The sequence below is a fragment of the Schistocerca americana genome, chromosome 3, assembly GCF_021461395.2.
Source record: "Schistocerca americana isolate TAMUIC-IGC-003095 chromosome 3, iqSchAmer2.1, whole genome shotgun sequence".
NCBI classification, from domain to species: Eukaryota; Metazoa; Arthropoda; class Insecta; order Orthoptera; family Acrididae; genus Schistocerca; species Schistocerca americana.
The window spans coordinates 611,134,102-611,156,946 of record NC_060121.1 but is presented as its reverse complement, the minus strand read 5'-3'; the positions used below and the strand labels follow the sequence as shown (position 1 = coordinate 611,156,946).

Here is a 22,845-nt window from a genome sequence, read left to right as displayed (position 1 = left end):
TGAGTAGCAATCTATCCTTTTCATAATATTGTCAATGCGCCAATAAACTTATGTAAAAGATCATGACTGTAGGCATAAGCATCTCTTGCAAATGTCTGAATTTAAACAATACCACTATTCAGTACTAGTGGCTGTGGTGAGTTTTCTGTAAACTTACAGAGTCACAAATAAAGTAAAGAACTGAGTATCTCATTGTTTTGAATTGAGAGAGGAACCTTGTTAGATTTATTGATGTTTTTGACATTATCCTTGTAGAAAAACTATGAAAGCTCTTGAGAATATATCCAGTGAACAGTAAGCTTTGTTATGTTAAAGCTTTCTTCTGGCTGCATTTACAGAACATGAAAATGATGCATAACTTCACTGGACAATTCACCACAAACAAGAAAGTACTAAATTTTTAAAAAATAGTGTTTGAGAGATTTCTACTGAAATATATAATTTCCAAAAAAGCTATGATAAAAATCATGACTGCACATTACATACCTCTCCTCATTTCAGAAGAAAATGATTAACAGATGTGAATGTGGTTTGGGTTATACAATAGAACACAGGATCATGAATAGTACAGTGCAGATCTGAGGCATTAAATGAGTAGCATCACTTCTAAATATAGTGTTTACAGCACTGTACATAACACAATTACCTTGGTAATTACTTTTCTCTGCTATCCAGGTGCACAGCAGCATTATGTCCCTGAACTTCAGTCAACATTGCCCTGCTGCCACCAGAAATGCTTAAAAGTACTGGACTATAGAGTCTTATTCTGAAATATGGTCGGTGACACACAGTGACTTTAATTTGGAACGCAAGTTCAGATCACCATTACTATCTATTCACTGTGTGGAGAAGATGCTGTGACAATAAGTGCTGATGAAACAAGTCAAATAAGGGGACACAACGAAACATTGAAAAGTGATATGAAATGGAATAAGCATGTAAGGTTGGTAGTAGGAAAGGAGTGCCCCAGGAAATTATGATAAGACTGCTCTTTTTCTCTACATTCGTAGATGAACTCACAGACAGGGTAAGTAACATTGTATATCTGTTTGTTGATGACCCTGTGGTATACAGGAAGGTGCCACTATTGAGTGACTGTGGAATATACCAAATTACTATGTAGAATTTCTAGTTGGAGTGATGAATGGCAGCTTGCTCTAAATGTAGATAGATGTAAGTTAATCCACATGAGTAGGAAAAAAAATCCTGTAACATTTGAATACAGTATTAGCAGGGTGCTGCCTGATGCAGTCACTTCAATAAAATATTTAGGGAAGGTGAATGCTTATGCATATGTATTCATCTAAGTCATTCACTATAATTCACAGTTAATCAAGTTCTGAATCCTCATATGTTCATTGAAATTCAGTAGTCTTCCATTACAGTTCTCACACTTGAGGATATTTACAAAGTTATCTTGATCCTCCATCATAACAATAAAGTTCTACCATTCAACAGCTAATGAAAGCAAAGTTCATGGTTCATAGCTGGTCTTGTTGCTAAACAGTCATTCAGATACTCATGGAATATTCGTAAGTCCTCATTAAAAATTGAGCGAAACAGTTAGACAACACCACTGAGTCCTGATGCTCTTCAACAACAGAATCCTAAATTATTATATAGAGACACTTCCCAAACTATCACAAGTTCTGCCTTGTTCAACATTCAAACTGGTACTCTTAAACCCACCTTACAGAGCACCATCCCATTCCATACTTCTGGGACACCACTCAGCAACAACCTAAGCTTAATATCTAAAAACTAATGTTGCTGAGCTACAGTGTCCCTCATACATCTGTACACGCATCATTTAACACCCTTTGTATCAGGCTTTGATCTCATCCCTAAGACCAACATTACTGGCAATATAGGTTAGTGAGTCAATAACACTTTGTGACCTATGTATACATCACAAAGGAAATTTCTTAGTTTTAACAACAAGCAGTTCTGCAGGATATCTATCTCACACAGTTTTTCCTGTTCTTGTCACTAATGCGTGCAAAACTACACTATTTCACATCATTTACCTATCAGCAAATATACTACATCCGTAATTTAATCAAATTAAGATAAAATGGATGTTGAGAGAAGACAGACACACTGACAAATGCAACATAAGCTATTGCAAATTTTCTAAAAATGGTGCCACAATTTTTAACACCATTCAGAGCAAATTACTAAATTAACATTTATTTCTTAATATGTAAACAGATTTATGTGGTAGGTCTAAAAACATGGAAATAATTCATTAAAATGCTGTTTACATTGTTGCAACTGAGTTCATAAAAACATGCACATTATGCAATTAAACAGTATTGGAGACCAATGACTCACATCTAAGCGGCCTGCAGCATGTAGCACCTTCAGTGTGTTGCTACACACGTTTTCAAGGCATGTGTTTCCATGTACACATGTTACACCATGAATTTTAGCTTCATTCCAAGCCTCTGATGCTAAGCACAGCATAAGAGCAAGTGCATCATCTAGACCTACATCTGTGTCTATCACAAGCTGTAGATTTTGTGACATATCTGCAGAAGGATATTTGTAATTAAGACAAGGCATTACATTCTGAAATCTTTTTTAGAAATTATTTTCTTTGAATAAATTCTTAGAACATTGTCACTGTATTTTAAGATGTACTGCAAAAAATCAGGAACAATCTTAAACGTCAACTAAATCCAACCAACTGAGAACTTCACAGCCAAACTGTACATACCAGTAAATAACTACACTTTATACAAAAATTACACATCTGACAGAAGTAGGGTAAGTTCATTCATTCACTAGCTGAGTATCTGGTGTATCCCAGGTATATATTTATTCCAACTTTCTATTAGTGCATCTCCTGCTCCCCCCTCTCACTCTTCACCTCCTCCTCTTTCCTTTTTCTGTTCATCTGCTCCTTTTACTTCTGTCCATCTTCTCCTCTCCCTCTCTCTGTCTCCTCCTACCCTCTTCTCTCTACATGTTATCATCCCTATCCCAGTAGGAAGTTGCTGGTTGTTACTAGCACAGTATTTCTTTCCAGATAGTAATTAGAGTATGTTCCAAGTTTGATTGAAATCAGTCCAGCAGTTTAAGAGGAGCTTTTTACTCATAGCTTTGCCCTTGTATGCACATCACATACAGTTCACATATATTTAATATATTTTACACATATTTACAAACATAGTTCACCTGTATCATTAATGACAATGATGTAATTTTGTAGGTACATTCAGCGGCATAAGTGGATACTGTCTATGAAATGTGTTGTGAATGGAGTTAGTGCCAAAGAAGCTATAAATTTAAACACCACGCATGATGCAGCAGTTTTTCACACATCTCATTGTTTCTGACATCGTATCTCCTGAAACGCGTTGTCACAGAATGATGTGATTTGGTAGCTACATTCAGCGACACATGTGGGTACTGTCTGTGAGATATGTTGTATATATGGTTAATAGTAATGAAGTAATGAATTTAAACATCATGCATGATGCGGCAGTTTTTCATGCATCGCATCTCATTGTTTATGATGGCATATCGCCTGGACTATGTGTCGTACAATAATAATTTGGTAGGTGCATTTAGTGGCATACTTGTATACTGTCCATGAAATGTGTTGCAAATATAGTGGTAGCAAAAACGTAATAAATTTAAACATCGTAAATGATGTGACAATGTGTCATGGGCAATGAATGTTTCATGCACCTCAGTGTTTATGATATCTTATCTCATGATCTACGTGTCGTACAATGACATCATTTTGTAGGTACATATTTTTGGTAGTGATATATGTGAATACTAACGCAAAATGTGTTATGAATACAGTTAGTAGTAAACAAGTAATAAATTAAAAGGTCATGCCTGATAAGATAGTTTTACTGCATGAGCAGAAAAAATGGAGTAGCCTAAGTGAAAAACTTTTTCCCTTCATCATTTTGCAGGAACTGTCAGTGAGAAAAAGTTCTGCGCGGGTTTGAATCACATGTAAAGTATATTGTAAGTCACTAAGTGCTCTCATTCTCAAATACTGGATGGATCATGTATGGGTATTTGCGTGTTATGGTCTATACTTCATTTTCAGCCCCACCACTTTGATAGTTAGGTGGATCTTACCTCCACAGTGATTCTTTACAGATAGTAAGTGAATGTGTACCAATTTTGATTGAAAATTGTCCAGTGGTTTAGGAGGAGATGTGGAATATACAAAAATTTCTATAATATGTTGGGTTGGGTTGGGTTGTTTGAGGGAAGAGACCAAAGAGCGAGGTCATCGGTCTCACTGGATTACGAAAGGATGGGGAAGGAAATTGCCAATGCCCTTTCAAAGGAACCATCCGGGGATTTGCCTGGAGCGATTTAGGGAAATCATGGAAAACCTAAATCACGATGGCCGGACGCGGGATTGAACTGTTGTCCTCCCAAATGCGAGTCCAGTGTGCTAACCACTGCGCCACCTCGTATAATATGTATCGATTCACATATTGTGTCCCGTCAATCTCATTTATGAAAGAGAGCTAGTTGAGTTATACCTTGACAGTTACAGGTAAATAATGCAGGCTCCTTCCATGAGCATTAATCTGTTCACATTGAGTTATTCGTGGAATTACTTCTAGATTTTTCATTTCATTGTAAATCAGGATGTTATGTACGTCAGTAGAGATACTTTGAAAAATAGCACACTCTTCCTGTTACAGTACTAAAGGGCTGCTTCCATCAGATAATTCAGTTAATCATTTTACATAAAATTCTTGAAATCAAGGAGGCCTTTTCTCCCTGGAGGCAAGCAGCTTTAATGTATGGTTAAATGATGATGGCATCCTCTTGAGTAAAATATTCCGGATGTGAAGCAGTTCCCCTTTGGATCTCCTAACAGGATCTGCTCAGGAGGATGTCATCATAAAAAAAACTGATGTTCTGTGGGAATGTTACATCCCTTAAACGGGCAGGTAGGTTAGAAAATTTAAATAGGGAAATGGATATGTTAAAAATAGATATATTGGGGGTTAGCGAAGCTCAGTGGCTGGATGAACAAGACTTCTGGTCATGTGAGTACAGGTTTTTAAATACAAAATCAAATAGGGGTAATGTAGGTGTAGATCTAATAACGAATAAGAAAACAGGAATACCAGTAAACTACTATGAGCAGTATAGTGATCACATTTTTGTCGTCAAGATATACATGAATCTAACACCTGCACAGAAGTACAAGTTTATATACCACCTAGCTCTGCAGATGACGAAGAGAATGAAAAAGTGTATGATGAGATAAAAGAAATTATCAGATAGTTAAGAGAGAGAAAATTTTAATAGTGAAGGGGGACTGGAATTCAATAGTGGAAAAAGGAAAAATAGTAGTTTAATTTGGACTGAGGGAAAGGAAAAACACGAAGTCACTAGGTAGAATTTTGCACAGTACACAAATTAATCAGTGCTAACACTTGGTGTAAAAATCATGAAAGAAGGCTGTATATGTAATAGGGACCTAAGGACACTTGGAGGTATCAGGCAGATTACATTAGGGTAAGACAGAGATTTCAGAACCAGATTTTAAACTGTAAGACATTTCCAGGGGTAGATGTAGACTCAGATCTTTTACTGGTTAAGAACTGTAGCTTAAAACTGAAGAAATCAGAAAGAGGTGGGAAATTAAAGAGATGGGATATGGATAGGTTGAAAGAATCAAAGATGGTTGAGTGTTCTAGAGGGAGCACTAGGCAATGGTTGACTGAAAGAGGGGAAAGGAATACAGCAGAAGACAAATGGGAAAGCTTTGAGAAATGAGAGAGTTAAAGAAACAGAGGATCAAATAGGTGAAAAGATAAGGCCTAGCATACATCTTTGGATATCGCAGGAGATACTGAATTTAACCCCTCACTGTACTTTGATGACTGTGACTTGTGGAAACAAATGCATACCAGACATAAACATCTTCTATTCGACTCTTTGATCACCAGTGTGATTCACAGACTTTGCTAATCACTGTCTGAATGGCAGCTTTAGCCAGTCACTGAAGTTGTGTGTAAGTCAGTTTCCCGTCTTTAATGGTAGAGGAATAAACTATGTTGATTACTAACACCTTCTGTTATTTGTTGTACCTCCATTCACAGATAGAACACTGACCATATAGTATGACTCAGTAGGAGCATGTAGCATACTGAATGCTTCTGACATAGTGAGCATTAGCCCCATGAACTGTTGGATCTAACCAAAACTTTAATGACTTATAATGACAGTGAGTGGCCTTCCAAACATATAGGTGTGGGCTGTGGTTCAAAACATTCTCTTTTCAGTGACAAAGTGTATCTCTTCTTTCGCTGAGAACATTGGGGGCAAGTTCTATTATTTTCACTCCACATATTTAGATGTGGATAGCTCCAAACCTGTACCCCTGACATTTCTAGTATGACAAAAATGAGCATTTACATCATCCAACCGAAGCACAGAATTTCTTAAAAAGAATGAGATGTAAATAACTTATCACTGTTTGCTATTCCAAATGAATATGTTACAGCTTTGTAATGATTCCTGAAGAGGTTGAACAATGGTACAAAACATTCAGTAACTCACTGGTAATACAATGCAATACCCTAGAAAGGTCCCAACATCACACATAGTTTTGTAGTAGGGAACTGAGTTATGGATTACACCTTCTCAGGAAGATATTGCTTCTCGTCAGTGCTATGAGATCTAACTGTTAATGTAGTGTTAGTTAACTGCTGAAATACCTATGGTAAGGTCCTACATTTATTTCAGTATTATCGGGTGTAACAAGTCTCACATAGTACCACAAACTGAAAGCTACCTAAAATATGACGTGACTAGCTGAGAAATCAAAAGCTTAATATTGGAATATATACTGCAGAAATGGAAAATGTTAAATCATTTTAACATCAAACTGAGACTCAGGTATTTCCATGACTATGAGGCATACTGATTAAAATGTCATCTTAATGTGAGCTTATTTCAGTACACAATAAAGCCAATCCTACAGATGAAGAATAGTGTACATGCATGACAGTTATTCGGTGGGTCCAACATCACTGCAATTTTTCAAGTGGAGATCACAAGACAGCATGTCCAGAGGTCGTGCACTTATACCTTATCCCTATATTTTCAACTTTGAGAAAGGTCAAATCACTAGTATGAAGGAGTGGCAACATCATATTGACAGATGGCATAAGCAGTTGGTTGTAGTGCAATGGCTGCAGAATGAGTGGTTACGAGATGAACTCAGGATAGAGAGTGGGAAGGAAAGTAGCCATTGGTCCTTCCATTCACCATGAGGAGCTTGTAGGATTGTTTGCCTGGCTTGAATGAATAGACAGATGACAACAGCTGAAATATAGGCACTGGCTTGAGCTCTTTAGTTGCCATATGTTGTTTACACCACATCACGGACAACAGACTTGACTGGTGTAGAGCCAGGGTCAGCTGGAACATTGAATAGCATTTTGTGGTGTTCAGCAATGAGTTTCATCTCTGATTGTAGTGGTCAGATATTCATCAATGTGTCCATAGATGACCCAGTGAAAGGTCACTAGAAGCAGCGATTCTTGAGGCCCACACCTCTAGAACACCTGGAATCATGTGAGGAGAGCAATTGGAAATGGCACCAGGGCTTGTTTGGCTATTGTTGAAGAGAGGCTGAATTATCACCAGTATGTGGCAAGAATGGTCAAACCTGTTATCATATATTTCAGGATCAGGTACCAAATGGCATAAAAATGCCTTCAGAAGTATATAGATACCTGACTGGCTTGCTCTGCCCGCTGAATTTCCACCCATAGAGCATGGCTGTGCTGTGATGGGACAACGCATACTTTCATACCAGCATCCAGCCAGCAATCTTCATGAACTAGTGCAGCATGTGTTTCAGACATAGCAAGAAATTCCTCAAGATGACATTTGGATGCCACAATGAATACAAGACTGTATACATGCCTGAGGGGGCCACATCTCATATTGATGTTGATGGTGGACATCAGTTTTTAATGGAATGAGAGTTTAATGATACAATACCTGTTACATGATGAAGTCTGGTATTCCGGCCTGGCAAGTTTGAAGGCCAGCCAGAAGGTATGGATCCTATGCCAGCCAATAGACAGCACTACTATATCTGCAGGCTCTGGTGTCACTGCTGCAAGCACTGTCTAGGGGACATGCCCACCTTGCAGACTTATCACCAACTGCAGCCACACCCTTTAAAGCCTACAATGGAATGGCTCTGTAGTCAGTCATGATATCACAGTGTTCTTGTATTGCTCTTGCTACAAATCATTGTTTTGGTTCTGGATTCACTATGTCTTAGGTCTTCCATCTCAGTTTACTCTCTGGACTTGTTATTCTGTCATTATGCCTCTGTTGTCTGTCCTTCTCTCATTGCACCCTCTTGTGTACTATTTGCAACTGACTGCTGGTGCCCTCGGCCAGATGGGCAGTTTGTGTTGGGTCTCAAGTTGTTCCCGGTCTTGTCAGATTCTGATCACTATATGACCATCTCCATAACATATGTTATAAGCGGCAATCAAAAAATTTCCATGTGAATGCTGCACAGTCCAGAATCGGTATACCAATCAGACAAAATCATCATGAGCATTGAGGCAGTCATCCCATTGATGAAGATACCTGTTTGATAAAACACTGTGTCCTGCTATGTGAAGTAGTCCATAACTGCCTGCTGCACATCCTCGTCTCACTGGAGTCAGCAATCTTCAAGGACTTTTTTTAAGGGACCGAGGTCATATAATCACATGGGTATCATTCCCCAGTGATGGAGACACCAGGAAATCAATAAGCAATGGGCCCCAGTGTTCAGACAACCTTTCCAGCAGATGACTGGCTCTTGAACATCTTGGGGCAAGGGTGCTATGAATGACACTACCGCCCCATACAAATTATTCATTCTCCGATGAATGTCAACCAGTATTTGTGCTTCGGCAGGCAAGAAAAGAATAACAGCACATTGGTCCTGTTTGCACACATCTGGAATAACGTCACCATAGTTCACTTTTTTGCACTGGAATAATGTCACCATAATTCACTTTTTTGCACCTACTGCACGCACATCATAAAGATACAAAAGCCACACTAAATCCTTGCTTACATGTTGGTGCTTATATACTTGCACAAACTGCACATACACTCCCGCAATGCCTTCAAATGGAAACTATTTTATTACCCCTTATAATTATAGGACTGGTGCTTCATCGTGTATAACTCTTCTTGTTCGCTCTTGGTGACTTGCTGTTGACTCAGCCAGTCGGTCTTCTTATGGTGGTTCTCAAGTCATTCCCAGTCTCATTAGATTACAGTCACTGTATGAACATCCCCATAACATTTAATAAATACTGGAATGGTGCTTCACTGCACAAAACTTTCCATTTCTGTCAGTGAAAAAGCAGACTGACAGCAATTGTAGTGGTCTATTTATTGCCATATAGAACTCAATAATAGTTAGTAAGTTCTTTACAGATTCCAAATGTGAAATAAACTGGATAAAGGAATGCATCAAAGGTGATTCAAACATAGTAACCAGATGCTTTTTATGGACCACCTGCTTCAGGCAGAATGATTCAGAAAAAATTTCAAGGATATCACTGATAAGTTTTCTGGCTTTTCTGTTCAAAAAATTCTGGAACTTTGACCACAAAACCTTTCTGCACTTATCTTTTATTTATTGTGCATGGTCTCCTTTGAAATACTCTCATCCACTGTTGATACATTGCTCCCAACACTGTTTCCACTTCCGGAAGCAGTCTTGGTACGCCTCTTGCTGGATCACGCAAAGTGCTATCCGTAAATTTTCTTTTTATCTTGTCTATCATTACAAATCTTCATCCTTTCAGTGAGAGTTTCAACTTTGGAAATAAAAAAAGTCTGCAGGTCTCCAGAGTATGGAGGATGAGGCAGCACAGTGATTTTGTTTTTATGTTCAATAGTCATGCACCAAAAGGGATGAATGTACAGGTGCATTATCGTGATGAAAAACCATAAATTGTCTCGCCACATCTCAGGCCGCTTCCTTCTCACATTTTCTCGCAGGCATCGCCGGCCTGGCAGTACCATTGACTAACAGTTTGTCCCTATAGCATGAATTCATGATGAACTAATGCTTCAAAGTCAAAGAAAACTATCAGCATGGCTTTGGCATTTGATCTGAACTGACTTTTTTTTTTTTTTAACCTTTCCCGACCCACTGTGAAGACTTTACCTTGGTCAATGTCACAACCATAGACCCACATCTCATCACCAGTTAAGACTCTGTTAAGGAACATCCTGTTCTCATTTGCACGATACAAAACCTCTTCAAAGATTGTGAGTCGAAGTTCTTTCTTGTTCTAACTCATGAACTGTGGGACGAACTTGGCAGCAACACAATGCACTCCAAGATGCTGTGTCAGGATTTCCTGATATGGTCCAACTCAAATGCTACATTCTTTTGCAATCTCTCAGTCAGTCAGTCTTTGATTGGCATGCACAATTTTGTTCAAGTTCCTGATGTGAGCGTCATTGATAGACATCATACGGCATCCTGAACAAGGGTCGTCTTTAATTTCCATCTGGCCATTTTATAACCATGTGAACCATTCATAACACCAACTACAGCTGACGCACTCATCAATGTAGGCTTCCCGCTTCATTTGGTGTGTCTCTGTAAGGGTTTTCTTGAGTTTCACATAAAAGTTAATGCAGTCACGTTGCTCCTCCAACTCTGCCACTTCGAAATTCACAAACCGTGCGACACAACATTCTGTTCAATACAGCACTGAACAATAACTAACAGACATACAACAATGAAGCTTCTGGCAGTTACACATTAAACACAGGCATGGGGAGACATGCCAACCACATTTTGTTCCAACACACCATTGGTGCGAAATTACGAATGTTCCAGAATATTTTGAACAGACCTCATGATAGGAAGACTATTCAGAATGGGAGAGTCAAGTAATTAAAAATGGTTCCAGGGGCAGGGATTCATGTAAGATTGTCTGAATGTCTTCTCTAAAAATTACTTCATGCAGTTAGAGAACCATCTCATAAGAGCAGTGTTTCAGATCTCCTAGTAACTGACAGACATAAATAATACAAAACTGACTACAATTGCTAAACAGATGAAGGACACCTGGATCTGATGGGAAACTTGAATGATTCTATACAGATCATGTGAAAAGACTTACTTCACTTACAGTCACTGTTTCTCATGGGTCACTGGAACAATTAAGGGTACCAAGCTATTGCAAACAGTGCAGGCCATTTCCAGTATAAACATAATTATAGGCCTATATTGTTGACATCAATCTGCTTATGGAATTGTGAAGTGTGTTCCATGCTCACATATTATGACCTCTTTGGATAGCAAAAATCTTCCTTATAGAGATCAGCATGGTTTCTATAAACAGAGATCTTTTGAACTCAGCACATTCTATTTTTCAGTGAGATATGGAGCACTGTAAACAATGATGCCCAGGTTGATGCCACATTTTCAAGTACAGTAACTGAAAAAACACAAGCGAACAAGTATTGAACCACAGTCAGATTCCCAAATGCAAGCATACCAGATGATAATTGACCAGGTCTACCACTGGATCACAAGAAACTGATCTCATAAGTACTCATATTATGCAATATAAATCACAAGAAACACTAAGTACAATTTTTTTTTGGTCCAACTGTATAATAAGTTAATTTGGAGTCAAAACATAGAAAAATTAATCAAGAGCTTGGTTGGGCATATTTTGCACTTAGAAATACCTACAGTTGTGTTGACTTGAACAATAGGTGCTTGTTAATTTTGCTCATGTTCACTTTCTGTTGTTTTATGATATTATTTTTTGGGGCTAAAGTACATACGGACTGCAGTCATTCTGTAAAAGCAAGCAATAATAACATGATGTAAACTAAATTCCTGGACATCTTGCAGATGATCTTAAAAGCAACGGTTGTTTATGTTTTGACATACAGTGAGCTACAATGTATAGTACCACATTGACAAGTTTTGTGGCTTATATAGCATATCTGGTTGTAATGGAAGACTTATGCACATGGATGATTTGATGATGGACGAGCCATCCAAAACTGGTCATCAATGAACAAACAAACTTCCCATGCAAATTAAGATGGTTCCTATAACAATTATTGTAACTAACACTGTCAATGGTTCACTGTTGTTTCAAATACCATATGTGGCTCATTTGTTAGAGTGACTGGTTGACAATTAGTCAAAATTTGAGGGTCTTTTCCCAATTTTTGGATAGGAATCATAACAGCCTTCTGCTACTGGGAGGGAAACTCCCCTTCCCACCAAATACAACTGAAAAACTAGAGGATGTGCTTTATGTTGTTGTCACTAAGGTGTGTAAGCATTTTTATTGGGTCCACAGGCTGTATCTCAACAATCTACTAAAGCACATTGGAACTCTCATTCAGTACATGGATACTGTATGATTCAAGTCCTTGTTCATGGAAGGATCAACAGTTCCATTCCGTTTGATGTTTCCATGTCAGGAAATTAGGATTGTAATTACTGCGAGCGTACACTTCAGCAAAGTGTGCTGTGACTGTGGGATCAGAACAGATGTTGCCATTGAGGTAGATGCCAGGACCTAATGTTGATGTTGGATGCCCACAAATGTGGTGGAGTTTTGTCCATACTTGAGATGATGGGGTGTGTGCCCTCATACACGGGCAAATACTGTTCCCAACACTTTTGCTTTCTCTTTTTTATTAAAAACCATGCCTTCACTTGGAAGTCCCTCGATTACTGTTAAATGTTCTATAGAATGATGATATTTGTGTTGTTGAAGCTCCCTCAATACTCTCTGATGGCTGTAGTATGGTTTTCAGACCACAAGGCACAGGTATCAGGATGGGGCTCAAGAATAGGTTACACTGCTTCCATGGTGAATATAATTGAGTCAATAGTATCTTGCACCACCCCTTTGATGTCAACTTTTTGATTGGCTTCAATAGTTGCTTTGTAGGTGAAAGCCAGTTGGCTTTCTGAAGCAACCACCAAGTTGCATATTTCATTGGTTGGTGGTTTGAGAAAGATACAGTGAGAGGAAAGTGGTGAATGTCACAGAGGTAGCCACGGACCTACCACTGAATCAAGGGTGAGATGCTCGGGCTGCAAACTATAATACTTACGGCTGAGTAAGTTACATGGTCTGTACTAAAATGTATTGCAGCTCCAGTGTTAAATAAGTACACTTGCAATTCTGAAATTAACTGCTCTATTATTTAGCCCCAGCTAGATTTGTTGCTGTTGCCCCTCAGAAGATTGTGAGCACTGAAGTCCCCCAGTAGGAGGAAAGGTGGAGGCAGCTGTTCCACTAACTCCGTCCGCACATCATTTGGTATACATCTGTTTGGGGGTAGATAGATATTATATACTGTTATCCTAACTGATTTATGGACACAAGCAGCCACAGCTTCTAATGCAGTGTTTAATGTCATTTACTCACTGAAGGTGTAAAAACGTATGAACCTGCAGACTCCCCCAAACACACTATCGGTGTTAATGCAATTTTTACACTAGGATGTTTGGTTTATAATTAGAGAGTTGGATTTCTCAGACCCACATCTCCTGAGTGCCACACCAACTGCAGAGTAAGTAGCCATTAAAGGAGTTTGGCCAGGTGGCAATGGTAGCTGCTACAGTTCCATTGAAGGAACAGACTGTGATCTGAGAAAGCAACAAAGGGGTAACAGAAGTACAAATTACGTTGCTGTTGAGTCATGCTCCATCTGAATATGTGATTCTTCACCAATTTGGGGGGAAGGGGGAGGGAGGAGGAGGGGAGGGGTTGGATTGATCGGAGTAGCAGAATTTGATTTAATTCTAATTTTTCCTTGTCTCTTTGAGGTTTTGGTGTTTACGAGCATTCTCTTCCATAACCCACAGACTTTGATTCTTTCAGCCACTGGTTCATGGTAGACTGCTGGTCCATCCTGGGAGGGGGACACATTGCCAGGTGCCCTATTCTCTTGTAATGCTGACAGAAGATGAGGCATCTTTGGCTGCACCAATAGGATAGTTACCACTGGTGCTGTGGGTTTGGGGCTCAAGGGAGCTGATGTGTTCTACTCTGACTGAAAAACAGGGATTCACATGTGGCTAGGGCCAGTAGTTGCTACATGAGACTTTCTAACCACGCTAGCTGTGGTTTTTGAAACAACGCGTGCAAAGTTCAAATGGTTCAAATGGCTCTGAGCACTATGGGACTTAACATCTGTGGTCATCAGTCCCCTAGAACTTAGAACTACTTAAACCTAACTAACCTAAGGACATCACACACATCCATGCCCGAGGCAGGATTCGAACCTGCGACCATAGCGGTCACGCAGTTCCAGACTGAAGCGCCTGGAACCGCACGGCCACAACAGCCGGCCGTGCAAAGTTCGACATCATATCGACTGGGTGGAGTCACTCATACTTTTTCTTAGCATCCTGATAATAGTGATGGTCAAGTTTATTATACGAAGTGTGACTGGAAAGCTTTAAGAATGGGTCCACTACTGCTTAGTGGTTTGGTAGGCAGGTACACAGAGGGTGGGGAGTGAGTCATTGCCTTGTCCTTGAATGCTCTCAGACAAGAAACTGCATTTCCTTTACTCAGTTCATTGTAGAAGCTGGTTGAGTGTGAGTCTGTTAGGGCTTGTTGCCGGCTTCTGCCTGCGTGAAAATGGACGTAAAAACGGAGCAACGAGTTTGTGTGAAATTTTGTTTTCAAACTGGGAAATCAGCTTCTGAGACTATTAAACACAGCTTTTGGAGATAATTGTATGAACTAGTCAAATGTTTTTGTCTGGTTCAACAGATTTAAAAATGGCTCGCGAATCATGTGAAGATGAACAATGGTCCGGCAGTCCTTCCACCTCAAACACGAATGAAAATGTTGTGAAAGTGTGCTCTGATTGTAGGCTTACAATTAGGGAGATAGCTGATGAACTTAATTTAAGTTTCTATGCAGTTCAGTCAATTTTAACTGAAGATATGAACATGCGTTGAGTGTCTGGAAAATTCATTCCAAAAGTGTTGTCGAGTGACCAGAGACAATACCGACTTGAAGTGTGTCAAGAACTGATTAATCAGACTAAAAATTACCCAGATTTATTAAATAGGGTAACTACAGGTGACGAATCATGGGTATTTGGATATGATCCTGAAACCAAAGTGCAGTCATCACAGTGGAAGACTCCAGGTTCACCCCAACCAAAAAAAGCAAGGCAAAGTCGGTCAAAGGTGAAGACAATGTTGGTATTTTTTTTTTCGATTCTAACTGTATTGTGCATCATGAATTTACCCCTGGAGGACAGAAAATTAACCAGGAATACTAAAAAAGTGTCCTTGAGCGTTTGTGGTAAAAAAAAATGCAGAAGAAAAGGCCTGCATTGTGGAAAGACAGGAGTTGGGTGCTACACCATGACAATGCTCCAGCTCATTTTGCCGTCTCCACTGTTGAATTTTTGACAAAATTCAAAATTCCTGTGCTTCCACAACCGTCATATTGCCCTGATTTCGCCCCCGTGGACTTCTACCTGTTTCCTAAACTGAAATTTTCACTGAAAGGGAAGCAATTTGACTCAATTGAAGACATTAAGGCAAGTACAGAGTGTGTCCTTAACATACCCCAGGAAAAAAATTCCAGGAATGTTTCCAAAAGTGGAAGACTGTTGGAGTCGGTGTGTTCAGTCAGAAGGGGGGCCTACCTGGATTTTCCTCTCCTCTTGAAAACTGAAAATGTTGGTAAATGGGGGGAAGTGGGATGGTTGGCGATCTGGTCCGTTTACACATGTATGTGGTTGTTCTCATGGACTGCTCTCATATGTTGTCCATTGCATATCCCACAAGCAGCCTAACTAGTACAGTAAGAGGACATTGTCCACTCCTCTGGCACCTAAAACATCTCATAGGAGGAGGGAACCAGGATTTGACATCACACCTAAAAACAATGACCTTAATTTTATCAGATAAAACATTTCCATCACAGATAAGGATGAAAGCTCCTGTGCCCACCCTATTATCCTTAGGTCCTCTCAGAATGCATTGAACAAAATGTACTCCACATCACTCTAGATTGCATGCAGTTCTTCATCTGTTTGAAGCATTAGGTGACACCTTAATCCTGTTGAGTTTGTCATGAGGAGAGATGGTACCTGGTATATCCTTGAGCTTGTCACAAGCTTGAAGGGTACATTTTGATCAACATGGATTCATTTTGCATTTTCCCTACAGCAGCAACTCTCTGAACCCGTTGTGAATATTTCTAATGAAAAACAGTGGCTTTGTTATTACATAAGATTCTTCACCACTTCTGGAGCACACTAACAACTGAGCATGCTATTCACCTCCATTTCTCCTTGCCTGACTCTCATCCCATGGTGTGACCAAACAAGGAAATGCCGTGGTTGTAAGTCTCTATATTAAAGTCTTGTTTTCTCCCTGAAGTGATAGCCATATTGGCACAACCACTGGTATGGGTGAGTTTAATCCATTTCACTGTAGATCGTCTGCCCTGATGCCACTCACTACAATCAGAGGCTCATCCCATGGGCAAGCCCTACCACTGCAAAGGCTACCTGGCATATTAGCTGTTGCTCTAAGTCCTGTGCCCCAAACTGGATAGGCTCCTACTCCTCAGCATGCATGGGAAGGTTACAGCTCAGGCAGGTGATCCCTGCACTGTCAGGGCACTACATCTGTGATGGTACGTGACAACCTTCCCTTGGTGGACTGGCTACCTAGCTGGATTTTCGGTGTGAAAATAAACGCTCTCTAATAATAGATGTAGAAAATCAAGGTGCATGGTGGATAGGTTATGCACCACATTAGTGTCCTTCCCCAAATGGTTCACAGATCTGTGAAATTTAGAAAACCGGAGGTCAACCCTAAATGAAGACCATTAGTAATTACACCAAAGAGGTTGAGGGAAAGGTTGCAAAATGAGCTAAAACTGACAAGTGTTCTAATAATAGCTGAGGCATCAACGAAAAGTATGGCTAGGTATAATGCTCCTTTTAGTTGCCTCCTATGACAGGCAATGAATTACCACATGTCTATTCTAGCCTCCCAGCACTGGAGGAGGAGGGAGCAAAGACTTTAAACAAACTTCAATCTGACATAATGCAAGGAACTGGAAAACCCTATACTTTCAAAAGAAAATTAAAAAAAAAAAATACTGCATTAGCCAGTCTTTTCAGAAATTATCTGAGCACACAGAATCAACAACTTATGATTTCTTTAGCTGCATGGCAAGAAGCAATATTTGCTGTAAAAGATATATTACACTAAAAGTGTTACAAAGTAGTTTTTTAATGATCCTGAGGAAGTACAAACATTGATTTGAAGTAACAGTTTTCCTGCTGATTTTAGTTTGTTAAATTTATCCTTGTTACTGATAGTAGTACACAGCATTGCATGACAGTGTAATATCAATATGCTGTACAAAATTTGTTCATAACAGCTGTTCTAATTGTCACTGTATGACCTGACATGCTCCACATCACTGGATGTTCTCCTTCATTATGGAATATAAAGTACATGATGTATGAATGGATTAATCACTCAATAATGAGTTTCCATCTCCTGAAGCGCATGTGATTAAAGAGGTACAAAGATCATATTTATGTACTGAGAGAACACTCTGTGCTAATAGTACTGTCCCCACATCCATGATCATTGATACCCACTGACACCTTAGTGCTAAATATTCTTGTGTAAAAAGAAACTGAAGCTTCATTGCATGTCCACTGTTATATGACAGCAGTTGTCTCAAAAGTGGTCCTGAAGAGGAGGGCTACTGAAAGCTTTTCTGGCTAATCTGGCACCTGGTGAGAAGAAAACAGTCAGTCTATTTTTAAAGGAGGATGTAGTACCAGCATACTGAGGTGATATGAGAAATCTGCTTGATAATCACCAGCCGGGATGGCCGAGCGGTTCTAGGCGCTACAGTCTGGAGCCGCGCGACCACTACAGTCGCAGGTTCGAATCCTGCCTCGGGCATGGATGTGTGTGATGTCCTTAAGTTAGTTAGGTTTAATTAGTTCTAAGTTCTAGGCGACTGATGACCTCAGCTGTTAAGTCCCATAGTGCTCAGAGCCATTTGAACCATTTTTGCTTGATAATCAGAGTGGTGGTCTAATTTTGAAAGGTGGAATGAGTGATGAGACTTATGGTGTACTCGTACAGTGAATTAGCATCTCCATAGTACGTTATCAAGAATGCCATGTTCTAGAAATTCTTACACTTGTACTCTTCCAGAACTTTACTCAAACACATCACACTCACAAACCAAACTCCACGCCGTCATGACGTCACACACGACAACACCCTTACGTCACAGGTCAAAGCCGATGCATGGGATCGGACGCATCTGTCGACCCAGTGCATTTGCATTCTCTGAATTGTAGCTACCAAGAATTCATAATTTGTTTCTAGATTTTTACTTTTTCAAAGATTTCAATGTGTTAGCTTTTAGTTTATTACTTCTAAATAATTTACATTTTTTTTTTTATTTTTTATCTTCATCAATTTCAGACTTTCTTTCCCAAATATAGCTCAATCTTCTCATATTTTTCATTCATCAGATCTCTCCAGTTGATGCTTTTGCAATTACCTCTGTATTGTTTCCTTAGTTCTACACCTATATCTATATGGCTACTCAGCAAATCACACTGAAGTGCCTGATAGAGGGTTCTTCGAACCACCTCCGCACTAATTCGCTATTATTCCACTCTTGAACAGTGCGTAGAAAAAATGAACATCTACATATTTCTAAGCAGGCTCTGATTGCCCTTATTTTATTATGATGATCATTTCTCCCTGTGTAGGTTGGCATTAACAAAATATTTTCACATTTTGAGGACAAATTTGGTGATTCAAATTTTGTGACAAGATACCACCGGAACAAGAAATATCTTGTTTTTTAAATTATGTCCACCCCAAATTCTGTATTATTTCAATGATACTCTCGCTCGTATTTCTGGATAATACAAAAGGTGTTGCCCTCCTCAATGTGCTCCGTTAATCCTATCTGGTAAGGATCACCACACCATACAGTAGTACTCCAAAAGTGGATGGACAAGCATAGTGTAGGCAGTCTCTTTAGTAGACCTGTTAAATCTTCCAAGTGTTCGACCAACACTTTACCTTCCCCAAAACATTTTCTACGTGTTCTTTCCAAATTAAGATGTTCGTAATTGTAATCCATAGGTATTTAGTTGAATTTACGGCCTTTAGATTTGATTGGTATATCATGTAACCCAGCTTTAACAAATATGTTTTAGTACTCATATGAATCACCTGACACTTTCCATTATTTAGGGTCAACAGCCAATTTTTGCATTATACAGATATCTTATCTCAACCATTTTGCAATTGATTTTGATCTTCTGATGACTTTAGGCTTACTTACTTACATATACTTAACAAATGTATGTACTTACCTCCATTATCAAAATCACAACTGCTTGATACCTCAGAAGATGTACTATCAATAGAGCCCTTCTTTTACTCAAGCTGTGCCATAAAATTCTTTTCTTCCCAGTTCAATCTGGAACATTTTCTTTAGTTATATGATCTACGCATCCAATCTTCAGCATTCTTCTGTTGTACCACATTTCACAAGATTCTATTTTCTTCTTGTCTGAGCTGTATATTGGCCATGTTTCACTTCTGTGCACGGTTACCTTCCAGATAAATACATTCAGAAAAGACATTCTAACATTCAAATTTCTTTTTAATGTTAACACTTTCTGTTTTCTCAGATATGCTATTCTTGGATTAACTGAAGCCGTAAACACTTCTTCAGCAGCTCACACCCAAGTTGTTCCCTTTCAACCTAACCTTACGATTTTGTATTCATATTCATTGTCTTTGCAAAATCAGAACCAAATCGTTACCTTTCAACCTAACCTATACCTCAGACTATGCTATAGATCAGTCTATGTTCCAAAAAAATAATGTAGTTGGACATACTATAGCTAGTCTTTCTTTCTCTTCCTATCTGTTTTATTCAAGTTTTGTTTTGTTTATGGTCAACTGAGAATGCCACTACTTTTTTATTGGGGTGAACCCCTGTCTCCATTACAGTTGGGTCTGTCTCGTCCTGCGATCAGAGTAACCTGTCATTCCTTCATCACCTCTGCCAGTTGTGAAAACCATGTAGTGTGTCACTTTCATATGTGACCATTAGCAGTACTACTCAATATGCTTTATGACGACAATTGCTGGTCAGCAACTCTGCCTCAGATTTATTAATAATGCAGTTACACACCTAGAAATACATTTTCCAAATCATCAAGTCAAAACCCCTCTGACAACAAATGCATAAAGTTATTCAGAGTCAGTTGTTTGCAAAGTAAATTTAGGAGTTGTGTTTGTGGCAAATTATTCTTTTTACTGCTTGCTTAGGAATATTTTTTTAGAAATTCCTACAGAGCAAAATGAATTTTGTTTAAAAAGAAACTGAAATATTTTCCACATTAAACAAGCTTACAAATATAATTCATGTCTAAAGAAGGCTAGCACTGTCCCAGCATCAAAATTATGAGGCCTAACTTGAATACTACACCCAGAATGGATACAAATGGCAAACAAGAAAATCAGAAAACAAGCAACTGGTTATGTAGGCAGTCACATAAATGGATTAGGTTGACAGATCAAGTAGAAAGGATCTACAGATGAGACATCTTAGACAACATTTTATTGCTAGTTATGCATTTAACACAGAATAAAATGTAAAGGGTGGAATGTTTCATGAAACCAGCACCTGAACAACACAGACATATAAGTACGCACAATGAGGGTAATACTGCTCACTAAAACAATAAACTGGAAGCCACTACAAGAAATTTTAATTTAAATATTTGAGAAAGTTAATAATACTCTATCATTTCATTATAAATAGAAACATAAAAATTACCAGAAAGGAGACACTCACTCTTACACAAATATAATGACTGTATAGTACCAAGATATGTATGAATGAAGGTCCAGTTTCTAGACATAGCATTGCACTTGGCATTCCAGTTATCACATGAAAAAACACACAGACTTGCATGCAAACGTTATTATGCTGAATTATTAACTGAACAATGGGCTTATTTTCAAATGGAAGAGTACATAAATTTTGTTCATAGGTTGCAACATATATAATCTATATCAACCAATGGTTTATTTGCATTGTTGACCTAATAGTATGCTAAGAACACAAACAAGCAGTACCACAGTGTCAAATGTGTTACTCAGCGAACTAGAAGGCGCCTGCATGTCCTGTAAAGTATGTTAATCTGCCACAGGTGAATATTTAATCTGTTATGTTTCTGTATGCATTATGTTTTATTACTGGGGCAGGAAATGTTTCAGTCTAAAAGTGCCACTGTAAACATCTGCGACTGTAAAACATCTTACAAGAGAAAAAGTGTAAGAGCAGTAGTTATGAATGCATAATACACTGTAGTTGTTTCTTAGTATGTGGCCATTTTACTAATTGAAATGAAAAATTTTACGGTGAGAAACCTATCAAAGACCTTTTGAGATCGATTCACACGGAAAATCTCACTTTTCTGGAATGAAAAAAAAATAGTGACAGTAAATAAACATCGTGTGGCGAACTTGTTTAACACGACAAATAAAAAAACACGCCTCGTCACATGTATTTTATTTTTATCTCCTTTCTCCAAAGTAGTTGCAATAAGCTGAAACAACAACAAAATTGCAAATATTCTGGAAAGACTGCGTTACGTCGTTCAGTACAAGTCGGGCAATCGTTCAATTTCTGCGGATTCATCGTTGGCGTTAAGGCTAAATAGTCGAGTTCGTGGATCTAATACAAAATGTTTTGTCGCGCATTAACTTTATTTCAAATCTGTAGTGACTTAGACAGCTTACTACGTCATTTCTAAGTACAACTTAGAGTAGAAGTGCAAAACAAGTGCGCCCTATTCATTTCGTAAACAAATGAGCACATACCGCACACGCCACTAAACCCGACGAATCGTGAGCAATTTACGACTCCGGTGGTGGGGGCGGCTACGTAAGAGCCGAGCGAGGTAGACCTCATTCACTCTGTCGCATGGCAATAGTAGGAGCCTAGGAGGAACGTGAGCAACATGTCATGGTGCAAACGTGTATGAAAGGGTGACTATCATGTTATGAGGGACCATCTGTTGCACAAAAGTTCCGGTTAGCTTCAGCATTAAGGAAATGGCTTTAGTAATGTTAAGATCCAAAGCGAAATCCCTAAGGCATATTGGTAACTAAAAACAGGGAAAGTGATGTTCAAGTATTTCAAGATAAGTAATCATAAGCTTTAAAATTTCTTTCTTTCATTAAACATATGAAAATGTACAGAAAAATGTTTAGAAGCCAATATGTACAACTACGCGTCTTACTTCATACTAAAGATCAATTCACACTTGCCGTCACGTTATGTAAAAACATTCCATAATGCATTTGAAACAGCGGCATTCACACGGGTGGCCACACATCAACATCTATTCTCTGCAGACCACCGTGAAGTGCACCGACAGTGTTAGGAAGTCACAGCACTACAATCCATTACAAGAATATCATACTACATCTGAAAATGCTTTATTCTTCAATTTCTGTCCACCTACTGCCATCTCAGCCAACATTGATAGAATGACTCACCTTATGTTCCACTGTTACAAGAAAATATTAAAACTATTTAACAAATAAAGTAAAAATAAACAGTGTCGCTGCTAGAACTGTTTGCACTTCTCTGCATGAGTCTATTCACTGTCACTGACTTCAGTGTAATCGTCTGCTGTAGATGGAAACTTTATTACCTTCATCTACATCCTTCGGTGGGTGAAGATGACCAGTGC

The 22,845-nt window shown here is 38.8% G+C and overlaps 1 protein-coding gene across 4 annotated transcripts in view; it reads right to left on the bottom strand.

The window, feature by feature from the left end:
- Positions 1 to 22,516, bottom strand: part of LOC124605369 (uncharacterized protein C1683.06c-like) — a 71,279-nt gene extending 48,763 nt beyond the window's left edge. The window contains exons 1-2 of one of the 4 annotated variants that reach the window (XM_047137000.1): positions 22,418 to 22,516; positions 2,335 to 2,531 (exon numbers count right to left, since the gene is read on the bottom strand). In XM_047137000.1, coding sequence (XP_046992956.1) covers positions 2,335 to 2,529 — 195 coding nt within the window. In that variant the 5' untranslated portion in view covers positions 2,530 to 2,531; positions 22,418 to 22,516. The other 3 variants (XM_047136997.1, XM_047136998.1, XM_047136999.1) reach the window with 3 other exon arrangements.
- Positions 22,517 to 22,845: the final 329 nt, after the last annotated feature.